At 36.0% G+C, this 13,092-nt stretch overlaps 1 protein-coding gene across 8 annotated transcripts in view; it reads right to left on the reverse strand.

The window, feature by feature from the left end:
* Window positions 1-912: 912 nt before the first annotated feature.
* The window catches only part of HECW2 (HECT, C2 and WW domain containing E3 ubiquitin protein ligase 2), a 434,057-nt gene continuing 421,877 nt past the window's right edge, over window positions 913-13,092 (reverse strand). For all 8 annotated transcript variants that reach the window (XM_057550882.1, XM_057550884.1, XM_057550885.1 and 5 more), the window contains one exon: window positions 913-7,496. In XM_057550882.1, coding sequence (XP_057406865.1) covers window positions 7,385-7,496 — 112 coding nt within the window. In that variant the 3' untranslated portion in view covers window positions 913-7,384. The remainder of the gene's footprint in view (window positions 7,497-13,092) is intronic.

Below are 13,092 nucleotides of genomic sequence, written 5' to 3' on the forward strand. Positions count from 1 at the left end.
ACCCAATGCAGCCAAAAAGAAATAAATAAAATAAATTTATAAAAAGAAAAAAGAAAGAAAGAAAGATACCGGTAAACACAGATCATTTTCAAGTACATCATTTAGTGATTATCTGCCGTTACAGCATATATTTGCCTTTTTCCTTTCCCCATCTCTTTGTATTAACTGCCATATCACAGTAATGTTTTATTTATTTGGTCAGTTCATTTATACTACCAATCAAGTATAAAGTAACATTACTGAGTAGATCAAGGGTTCCAAACTGGGGGACCTGCAAGCAAATTCAACCTACAGACATTATTTGCTTTGATCCACCCAGTATTAAAGAGATCTAGAAATGCCATATAAAAATTTAGATTTCTGGATTTCTCTTGATAAACCAACACTGGCCTGAGTCTTTCAACACTGACCTGAATCTCATGTGACTAGAATCTGCTGGACCAAAATATTAGAATGCCTCCTTTAGGTAAACCCCACCACACTCTGTTGCTTACACCCAGACAGTTTCATTCATTAAATACCTACTTGGCCCCTGCAGGCTTGTGACTATGTGACCCCTCGATTAGATTGATGTGGGTGGTAGTGGTGGTGGTGGCGTGCATATGTGGTTATGAAATAAGCATACAACCAAGATGGTTTAACAAATAGTCTCAACCCATGTGACTTCAGAGATTATGGTTTGTGTTAATTCATTTCTTTAACATTAATTTATGGCCTATCAAATAGTAAAATAATCTTTTAGGGATAAACAAAATAGATTCCTACTTATAAATATCATGAAAAGAGAACTTCCTGTATCCACAAAGCTGCATACTAATCCCATGAGACCTTTACCCCTACTTTGTTCTCTTCTCTCTTGAGTTTTTTCTTCCCCAAATATATCACAGAAAAATCATAATCTATTTTTTTTAAAGAAGATTTATTTTGGATTAAGTGATTTCATGATGCAACATGGTTTTAAACAAAAATAGAGATCAGTATGAAAATAAAACAAATTGTACACATTAAAATATCTTTCCCTCAAAGCATTTCAGAGTCATAAAAAAATACAACACAAAAGTCAGGGGTTCAGGTTAGGATAAGAATACAGAAAACAAACAACAAGTCTACATTTCAGAGTCCCAGGCTCCATTTAATACCACCCACGATTCATTTCTAGGATGTCAACAGTCTGTATTATTTGCTTGGGAAAAAAAATAAAGGTGAAATTGAAATATAAGGTGAAATGAGAGCTGTATAATTTCAGTGTCAATAGCAAATACTTCTCATTATTATTCTCTACTAAAAGTCACATTGAATAAATATAAAGCTTAAATCAACTCAACAAAAATAGAAACATAACTATTAATTGTGACATGGTGTAATAGACACAATGGGTGGAGTTGGTGAAAAGAAACTGGAAGGCTTAAAAAAATACATGACCCATGCTCTACGTCGTAGAAATAAATGTGTTTTTCTTTTACAGAGCCTTAATATTAAAAAGTAAGCATTATTATAAAATTAGATTAATACTTTCAGTAAGAGGCAAGAGAGATGCATGTATTTTTATTTATTTATTTTGGAATGCCTGCATCCCTATTATAAAAACATGTAATCTTATGTACTTTCCAACATATAACAGCCTCCATTTTACTTATGATATTATATAAAGAAAAATAGGTTGTAATAACATCTTTTAGAGCATTAGGGTCCTAAAAGAACATTCATTTTGTGTGTTTCTTGGTTAGTCCTTCCAAGGTATTTCTTGAACATTATCCATCCTTTTTTTTTATAGAAGGTGATAGTAACCAAGAGTTTACTAATGGTTTCTTACCTGCATCAGTAATAGCTGATTCAGTTTGAATCATACACTATACCTATCAACACTCCTGAGGGCTGTAATATCTTAAAAGAAGATTGGATAGAAAGATATCACCTGCCCAAGGCCACTAGATGTAAAAATCACATATTTAAATTTAATTTTCCTGTGTTCCCCAGAAACCATACAAGTAGGCCCTTCCAATTCTGCTGAATTGTTCGATCATAAAAGCCCAATAAACTACCTAACAGATTAAATCTAAGCAAATGTATTTCAGTCTTGATGAATTTCTCGAAAAACTGGAAACATTTATTAGGTCTCCATTTGCAATTCAGTAACCTAATTCTTAGGTTTTTGCTTTTTAGATGAACAGTGAACATTTAAGTTACCATTAGAAACCAAGAAAAACGTCTCAAAAACTATTGTAACATCAAAGAATGTCTGCTAAAAAACAAATTAGGCAAAATAAATGTGTCAAGCAACAACACCCTCTCTCATTTTTCCCATACAAAGTTCAGTAATAGTAACGATAATTCTTAAATTAAAAACAGTCCACAACGTAATTTAATGCTAAATTGTTGAATCTCCTGATTGAGCTACGGTTAGCTTTAATACTTTGGGACTAAGTTCTGTTTTGCAATACAGAAAATGTTATCAACCTACTTAAGTTATAAAATAAGGGTATTTCCCACTAGGCAGATTACCAAGCAGTGCTCTCAATAGGCAGCATGGCATTCTTTTTCTCTAAGTCAGAAACCAAAGTATATGTTCCTACACCCACCAACAAGCCCTAAGATGATCCTTCCATCTTTGTTTTCACTTTCCCTCCGCTACAGTCCTGTGGACTGCTCTGATACGGGTAGTGCACACACATTAAGTATATCCTTTGTGCCAGCTCCTTGGAATGCAGTTACCACTCCTGAATCTTGAAGGTTGGTCAATAATTAGCACTACATTCTTGGCAGGGGTGGGGGAGGGAGGGAGGCACCACTGCTGGGCTCCTCTTTTCTGATTTTTGTTTCTATCATCCTTCTAGTGGGGAGCAAGTTGTTGGCCTTAAGCCACAATTTAGAAAGCTTGATGTCTCTGACGTTTCTTTGCTTCCACATTAGAAAAGCAAATCTATCTAGAAAACACAATCGAACTAGAAAGGTAATAGTTTTTGCAAAATTAGGATCTAACTGAAAGTGACATTCTCATTAATTTAAACTCAAATTTTATAGAAGGTGTCTAAGATTTAGAGTGTTTTCATTCATCAATTAAATCAGAAAGAAGGTAAGAAAGCACAAAAGGGCCTGAAAGTCAGATTCAGTTTGAGGATGAGGCATGTTCTTTATTAGCGTTTTTTCTACGCAGGGTGATACGTATCTTGTAATGATGGTATAGCATCATTTCATACTCAACGGGAATTTTCAGAATTGGGTTGGATTGGAAAAAAGACTTTAAGGCTATTCGTTATCAGATGTTTGCCTTAGAAGTAGTCAAGTCATAAATACAATTTGTGCAGACAGAAAAAAAAAAAAAGTTGGAGGAGTGTGAGGAGGACGGAGAGGGAAAGAGAACCTGCAGTAGTTCCTTCATCCACATCACTGGAACTCAGCTATCAGGGTTTTCTAGATCCATCCTTGTCCAAAATTAAAAAATAAAATCAGGCTTCTAATTAAAGTGTTTTTTCATTACCTTGCTTCCAAATAATATTTGAGAAAACTAAACTTACTATACCATATAAATCCACCAAAAGCAATCAAATTTTGCAGTTTGTTTTTAATTTCTCATAACAACTAGTAAAATGGAAACATTAAGAATATGGGGGGTTTTTCTGTGAATATGCTAATTTCTTCATGGACTTTTCAGAAGGTGTCACATTTTAAGAGTGTTTGAAAAAATGAGAGTTTGGGTAGACAAAGCAGCTTGTAAACTTCACTGAAATTGGAATAGGCTGGTAGAAACATTAGTCTCCACATTTCTCGAGATGAAACCTAGAACTGTAGCTGTAAAGTACTAAAATTGATCTCACAAGCCACCTGTGAAAATCAGCCTCAACCCAGATGGGACCTGATGCCTTCTACCCCACAGAGTGTGTGAGGATCAAGAGAGACTAAGCACTTAAAAGTGCTTAGAAACTCTAAAGCGCTGTTCAAACATATTCTACCATTACTGTTAATCATTTGAATGCTGGTTTTCTTTAAACTTCTGACTGTTAAGCAAGTACAACAAATTTTCCTTCATTTATTACAGAATTTCTACTTAATTATAAACACAATATATAGCAGAAAATTGTGACCACACTTCTTTGACCAAGATCCATTCATTTTGTGCACAAGAAAAAAGTTTTGACCCCAGTGGTGGATGGGCTCAAGGATTGGGATTTTTCACACTGAAAACCAAAGGTACATTGTAGTGCAGATGAAAGGAAACAGAGGGAAACTACTGAACTTAATTTTGGCATTTTTTGGGTAATCTGAAGATCCTTGAGTTGGTCCTTCACAGTTCAGCTCCCCACCTGCACACTTTAAACTCTGTGTGTAAACACACTCTGGGCTTCCACACTTGACCAGTATCATCACACTGTTACATGCCATGAGTCACCAACAGAAAGAACATTTATATGATTTTTTTTTAGCCACAGTATCTCCCATGTATGAACCCTTCACTGGAACCCCCAGATGGAGCAAGCCATTCTCTCCTCATTCCTTGACTGTAGAACATACCAAATTTTATTTAAAATACCTTTTTTGAACCTTGGTATCTACTCCACTAGACTGTGAGCTTCTTGAGGGCAGATTTTTGAATCTTGTAGCTCCATCATCAAACACAGTGGCTGGCACAGAGTGAATGCCAATAGTGGGCCTCTTCTCTCACCTAACAGAAGTTCTGCATACACATTTGATGCATCGTGACTGTCTTTTATAGTATAAGATGGTATAGTATAAGCATCACTTATAAGTTTCTTAAAGAAAACAAATCAGACAGCCAAATTATCTAGGTTCATAGTCCAGAAGAAAATATTTACAGATATTTCTATTTGTAGAGTATATTAAAGTCTAATTTATTCTGTGGAAATGTTATTTAATATTTTAAATAGTTATTATTGGACTCTTTTGTTTTACTAACGAATAATAATAGATCAGTTATCATGGTGTTCTGATGTGAGAGGTCCATCTTGGATAATTCCCAATTCTGAGAATGGTAGCAGCTAGACGATTATATTGGTATTTGGAAAGAAGCTCGATGCCTTAACAAAGAAGTATATTTGCTAAAAATAATTAAAGAGAGATATTTTATTTCAAATCTCTTTTACCTAATAATGTGTAATATGGTAACAAAGTGTCACAAACCAAAATGCAAGCTGACATGGTCTATGAAAATATTTTGGAAAGAAATGCAACCTTCTATATCAGCTGCTTAGAGAATGCCAGCTCTGAAACATCTTATATACCATCAAAAATGTGGTGTTTTTTTTTTAAAAAAAAGCACGTTATACTATTTTTCCTTATAATGAAAAAAATACAAGTAAAAATAGTTTGTAAGATTAAATATATACTTATATTCATGATAAGTAAGTACAAACTAACATTTCCAGTTCAAATTTTTTTCTCTTTCTTTCTGATACAATTATAGTACACAGATAAATCTTTCCTTCTTATTTCCAGATTTCTGTAACCTTTTCCCCAGAACGTTTCTCCACACCACAGTACTTGCCTTTAGAGCAGGAATGCAACATGAGTGGTATTCCTCCTGAGGGTCCCAATAGTAAATGTAGCTTAACCAACAGTGAAATCAGTTCTTACAAACCACCTATGAAAACCATGCATTTGACCTCCATAAAATGTAGGATTGCCAACACCTCATAATAGGAATTCCATGGTTGCTTATAAATATAGTTCTCGAAGAAGTATTTGGGCAATGCCTGTAATACCATAGGCTGGCAAGCCAAATGTTTAATCCAATGATTTTATTACCCTCAATTTAACTTCACTCTATTGGACACCTGATTAGTTACGACCATAAGTCAAGAAATAAACAAGGATATGGAATAACCCCAAAGCAAGAAAAATGAAGAACACCCTCTGATAAACTAAGCAGAAATAACATTAGTGATGTCATGCAGTTTCTGAGATATCATAGAAAAATTGTTTCTTAATATTGATAAGAAAATTATGCATCAGTGAAAATGTAGGCTTAGAAATATAGTACTGAGAGTTTCAATTTGTGATGTCTTCACTGATGAGGGAAAATGGAATTCTTATTACTAAAGAGGGCTGATCTCTTGGGTGTTGCTGATGGCTCCCTAACTGAGCTTAGTGTTTAATGATGCTGTACAAATAAAAAGCAGTGGGGGAAGTACGAAATATCTGTATTAAATGCCATCCTGCAAAGTATTTGATGGATGGAAGAGAGTCTAATGCATTTTAAATAAATGCATATCATACTATCACATAGAGTGAATCTTAAAAAATTATTACTTAGATGCACAGTCCTTGTAGTGGTAAACATGGCACTGTGAAGAAAGTTTGATTTAGAAGCTATTTTGTATTATACTTGTCAAGTGATGGAGTTGCTGTTAGTCATATTGTAATGTCCCTTCAACTTTGGTACATTCAGTGCAAAATATTTTGGGGAATTTTTTTGTACCTTTATAAATATAAAAGGCCCTTTTGTTCCCTTTGAGAGTGCTTAAAAGGATACATATTAGCATGATGCCCTAGTAAGCATGGAACATGAAAATGGAACAGATGATACGTACAGTATGATAGGTAGGTTCTTATATACATCTTAGAGAACATAAATATAATGAACTTATAAAAAATAAACGGAACTCACTGTGTACTTTTTCCTGATATGCTGTGATTAATTGCTAGTTATTTTAAAACTGTTTTCATGCATTATAAAGCATAAAATCTGTCATTAGTAATTCACTGAATAACAGTTTGTCTTCGGCCATATACACACATACCACTTTGCATATACATTGTCACAGACCACCTTATTGCAAATCTTTAAGGTTACCTCATATTGACTTGGTTTCATCTTCACTGTGTCCCATGAAAGCTGAAACCTATGGTGCACACCATGCAGGCACTCATAAGCAAGAAAATGAATATTCTGTTATAACTTAGGGCTTAAATGAATGTATTTTCAGGAGATATATTTGTTTTTATTATATTATTTAACTTGCATTAATTTGGAGACTGGGCCAAGTGCTGCCAGTTTGGCTTGAATCATGTTCAAAGGTAAGTTTCAAGATTCTCCTGAGTCTCTAAAAGTCATCATGGAGCTGATCGTGTACAGGTTCATCTTTGTCTTGGAACATAACAAATGGAAAAAAGTTTGGCAGTCAAGAACTGTTGATTGAAAGATTGTTGGGTGGTTCCCTGGGCATCAAGCTCACCCAAATCCTTCCAAGAGGACTCATCACCACTATCCAGTCCCCAAATGTGACAGAACACGTGTTCCTGGAAAATAACAGCGCTCAGCTTTACTCTAATGGAAGTGTACTCCTGAAACTTCCAACGTTCAGCCATTCTTCTAGAGGCAGCTTCCGGAATTGCCTGTCTACACAAGGCGGGGCATTGTGCCTCCAGGTCACTCAAGTCCAAAGGTACTGGTCTCTTCAACTGCTGTCAAGAGTTTTTCATAAAGCATGGAGAAGGATGGGTACGGAGGGAGATCCAGACGGTTAAAACAAGTGTGAGCTCTGCAAACAGAAGAAGCAGTACAGAGTTCAGAACGCTTTGAGTGAAACGATATTGTTTCTCTGTGTGTCTGCCTGTGCTTGTCTTTCATATTCAAATGGGTTTGTTGCCAATTTTCACATTCCTTTTGGAAACACTTTGAAAACGTTTCGACTTGAAAAATTCAGAATTGAATTTCTTTAAGGGAAATAGGATCTTTAAAAAATATTTTCCTTACATTTTCACAACCGTTTAAAATCCATATTACATACATATTACTATTTGTTTAGTTGTCTAAGAATTACAAAGACAAGTTTGAATTTTTGTTTCTCTTTTGATGTTAGATTTTTTTTTTCCTAAAAGACATGACTATAAGCTCTTGCAAAGTAATTCATTTTCAGAGTTGGCATTTGCCTGAAAGTCTCTCAAAAAATCTACGGTTTTCCATTTTTTCATTTTGTTGGTCAGGGAAGAGCACTGAGTGTCTCTGAAGACCCGCAGACACGCCTCATGGCTTAGAGTTTTGGGAAATTCCCTGGCTGGACTTTCCTGTCGAAGTCAGTAGACCATTGTTACTTCTTTGACTCCAGTGCTATATAATCTGTTTTCTCCTAATTCACAATGCAAAATAATGGCCATTTAAATCATTACATTACATTCTTTTTAGAAATACCTCCCCTTTTGCCAAGATAGGAAAAAAATATGCTTTCCTGTTATTTGCACCTGAATCACAATAAAAAATAGACAGTCTCCAAATAGTACATCTTATCAGGAAGTAAATCTGTACTTTTGACATGAAATAGGAAGCATTTTATTTGGAATGTACAACAGTTTGTTTGTGGGAGCTAAACAACTTTGACTTTAAAAAAATGCTCCTGAATTAATATGGAATTTTGGGAGCTGTGATTTTTAACAGGCTGTTTTTGCAAAGTCACATGTTTAAGTTTGTATTCTTATAAATCACTTTAATACTAATGAAATATAGTTATACTCCTAGATGCAGCATAGTGTCATGGGAAGATCAGAGATCTACAGCTGGATAGACTTGGGTTTGAATTTCAGCTCTGCCAACAAGTTATGTAATTTGCAGTGAGTTATTAAAAATCTGCCACTCAGTTTTCTCACCTATAAAATCAGAATCATATCATTTGTTTCAGAAGGATATGAGGATTAAATGACATCACAGAAACATGCTTAATACAATGCCTGGCTCACAGTGTTTGACCAATTAATAAGATATATATTGTTAGCTACATTTCATTACCATCAAAAAGATTTACTCCAATTGCCTTCATTAAACTGCCAAAAGATAATCATGACTCGTGGAAACTATGAGATAACAAAGAGATGATAAAGCAGGTGTGTGGTCACATGGCTTATTAGAAACAGTAACTCGAAGGGGCTGTTATATTAGAAAAATAAAGATCTTCCTCAACTTACAATGGGGTTACATCTTGATAAACCCCTCGTAAACTGAAAATACAAGTCAGAAATGCATTTAATACACCTACCCTACCAAATATCATAGCTTAGCCTAGACTACCTTGCACATTCTCAGAACACTTACATTAGCCTACAGTTGGGCAATATCATCTAACACAAAGTCTCTTTTATAATAAAGAGTTGAATATCTCATGTAATTTATTGACTATTGCACTGAAAGTGAAAAACAGAATGTTTGTATGGGTACAGAATGGTTGTATGTGTATAGGTTTTTTACCCTCGTGATCACGTGGCTGACTGGGAGCTGAGGCTCACTGACACTGTCCAGCATCAGGAGAGAGTGTGGCACTGAATACTGCTACCCTGGGAAAAGATCAGGATTCAAAATTGGAAATATGATTTCTACTGAAAGTGTATCACTTTCACACCACTGTAAAGTCGAAAAATTGTAAGTCAAACCCTCATAAGTCTGAGACTGTCTGTACCAGTTTTAGGACACAGAGAGAGAACCGGCTCAGAGTTTACAACTCTTGTTATTACAAACTCTAGAATATATTGGGGGAAAATCACCGAATCAATCTTTGCAAGCAAACACTTTCTTTGATATAATAAACCACTTCAGAATTGCATTTAACATAATCTATATTACACCTTCCTTACACCAGAGCCTCAACTTAGGTCTCAAGAACAATGTTTTACTTTTTAAAAAACTAGGGGCTTCCCTGGTGGCGCAGTGGTTGAGAGTCTGCCTGCCAATGCAGGGGACACGGGTTCGAGCCCTGGTCTGGGAAGATCCCACATGCCGCTGAGCAACTAGGCCCGTGAGCCACAACTACTGAGCCTGCGCATCTGGAGCCTGTGCTCCGCAACAGGAGAGGCCGCGATAGTGAGAGGCCCGCGCACCGCGATGAAGAGTGGCCCCCCCCTTGCCACAACTAGAGAAAGCCCTTGCACAGAAACTAAGACCCAACACAGCCATAAAAAAATAAATAAATAAAATAAATAAATTCTTAAAAAAAAAAAAAAGAACTGAACTAGCATACTGAAAGTCTTAGGAATGGTTTAAATATCTATCTTGTGTAAAACATTGGTGTAAAAATATTAACTGAAGACTTAAATCTGTTATAGGGAAAGGGGAGGAAGAAGAGAAGTATGTTTTGAATGTAATTATCATCCAGACTTTGTGTGTCAGATGACACGTAACATTCATTATCCCATTAGACTAAAGATGGTACTTCTTTTGGGTGAAATTTAAACATTTTCATTTCTTTGGTTACCAACAAGGCTGAGAATCTCTCCCCAAGTCAGCTTGTTTGTAACATTTCCCATTTTGTGATCTACACGTTCATCTCCTTTGTGATCTACATGTTCATCTCCTTTGCCTATTTACATTTTCTTTAAAAATTGTTTTTATTGTGATAAGATACACATCACATAGAATGTATCATCTTCACCATCATCAAGTACACAGCTCTGTGGCATTACGTACATTCACGTTGTTCTGCAACCATCACCACCATCCATCTCTAGAACTTTTTCCTCTTTCCAAACTGAAACTTTGTACCCACTGAACACTAACTCCTATTCTCTCCTGCCCTTGCAACCACCATTCTTTTTCCCATCTCTATGAATTTGACTACTCTAAGAACCTCATGTGAGTGGCATCATACAGTATTCGTCCTTTGTGACTGGCTTATTTCACTTAGCATTTTCCAGGCCCACTTTGTAGCATGGGTCAGAATTTCCCTTCTTTTTAAAGCTGAATAATATTCTATTGTTTGTATATACTACATTTTGTTAATCCATTCATCCATTGATGGACACTTGGGTTGTTTCCATCTTTTGACTATTGTAAAAAAGTGCTGTTATGAACATGGGTTCCAATTTTCCTACATCCTCACTGACACTTGTTATTTTTTGGGTTTTTTTTTTTTTTTTTGATAATAGCCATCCTAATGAGTGTGAAGTCAACTTATTATTTAAAACTTCAGGACTTCTTATTGATTTGTAAGAAACACTACAAAATAAAGAGATTAATTCTTGTTTATCTCTAGCTAATCTTTTCCAGCCTCTTCACCTTTTTATTTAGTTATGCATTTTATTTACAGAGCAATATTAATCTGGTTACTTGTTACCCATTTTTGATACACTGTCTTTCTTCAGCATGTTGCTGTGATAAACGTTGAAAAGATGATCTCTAATGTTTACACCTAATAGAAGATTTTCATTGTCTATTTTTTTCTTTTGGTAGTGCTGGTATATGAAAGAGTGTGACAGATCAACTTTCGGGACAACTCTTAAAAGAGTAACTCATTTTATACAGTTGTAATCTTGCATAGATATGTGTGAATTCATTTTTGTGAACTGAATCATAGTGGGTAAACTAGGAAATAAAATAATTCAAGCAAACCCTTTATCTAGGTAAGCAATAATCCATAATTAATGTTTTACTTGCTTAGGACAGGACAGGACTGTAGGTGTAGTATATCTATCACATGGTAGTTAAGCCTGTTTCTTCCCTCTTGATAACCAAATACCTTCCCTTAACTGAAGGTTAATTTCACCTAGTCAAGAATTAACAAAATGGCCACATACATGAGAATGAGAATTCATAAATAGTAATGTTTGAATTCCCCAATTAACTTCTTATGCATACTTGAACTGAATGATGAATTTTAATTCACTGTGGTCTTATGGTAGGCAGAGTTCTAAGATGATCTGCCATGACCTATATACCTTTGTATAATCCCCATCATTTGAGTGTGACTGGGGACCTGTAATTTGTAACCAATGGAATATGGCAAAGGTGAAGGTATGTTGCAGATGCAATTAAAGTCTCTAATCAGTTGATTTTAAGTTAATCAAAAGGGTGATGATCCTGAACGGACCTGACCTAATTAGGTGAGACTTTTCAAAGAGCATCTAGAGATCAGAGACTCTCACTGTTGCTAGATTTGAAAAAGTAGGCTGCCATGAATTCTATAGCTGCAGGCAATGAATTCTACCAACAACCTAAGGGAGTTTAGACACAGGTCCTTCCCTAGTTTAGCCTCCAGATGAGAATGCAGTCCAGCTGACATCTTGATTTCAGCCTTATGAGATGCTGAGCAGAAGCCCTGGCTAAGTTGTGCCTGGACTCCTGATTCACAGAAACAGTGACATAGTAACTGTGTGTTGTTTTAAGCGGCTAGACTTGTGGTAATTTGTTATGCAGCACTGGAAAATCACTACAGGTCTCAATGTAGTACAACAGTCTAAGAAAAGGTAGTTAAGTGTGATATAGTAGCATCATCCCTATCAAGGGCAGGCAGTGGGGCCAAGCTGGGAGTCAACAGCAGTCCTTTCATTCTCCCAGGTTTCTGAGTAAAGAAAGAGGAACTCTGCATGTCTCTGCTGTTCAGTAACTCATCCATGAAATCCATAAGCCTGGGTACTCTTTCTTCAATAGTTTCAGTTCTCAACACGAAAAGAAGGACTGGACAACTTTTTTGATCCTCTTCAGTCATAAGACATAATCGCCATCACTGATCCATAACCTAAGGCTATCAATGCTTCCTAAATTACATCTGGGTGCATAATAGACGGTTACCGTAACAGAACTTTCCTTCTGAATAAACTGAACGGCTCCCCTGGAAGATGTATCATGAAGATGGAGAAAGTATATATCGTTGAAGGGGAAACTGTGCAGAAAGAGTAAGTGGTTTTTCCCAAGGTCAAATCAGGAATAGGACTGCAACCTTGGGTTCCTAGGGGAAGTCGAACATTAAACCGAAAGCAGGGAGACTAATGCTCTTTCACTTTTGGAAGCCTGACTGTTAACTTCATCCCACCCCTGACTTTTAACTGCTAGTCCTCAGCCTCCTACCAGATTACATACATTTTGACGATAGCAATTAGCAAAATAAAGCTTCAGATATTTTTTAACTGAATGACTCAATCAAAATATACGGGCACTCCAGGGAAAATGGTCCAGATTGGGTCAGTCCAGAAAACTCTGAGAGATACCAGGGGATTTTTAGGTGCTCAAATCATCTAGTTCTATCTCACGCTCACGCTCACCAGAAAGCAGAGATACTCAGAGAGATATGGTGAAATTCATCAGAATCACCCAAGAAGCTTGTTTACAATGGAGATTTTTGGGGGTACCCCTGAGATTCTACTTTAGAAGGTTTGGGG

The sequence above is a fragment of the Balaenoptera acutorostrata genome, chromosome 8 (genome assembly GCF_949987535.1).
Source record: "Balaenoptera acutorostrata chromosome 8, mBalAcu1.1, whole genome shotgun sequence".
Lineage (NCBI taxonomy): Eukaryota > Metazoa > Chordata > Mammalia > Artiodactyla > Balaenopteridae > Balaenoptera > Balaenoptera acutorostrata.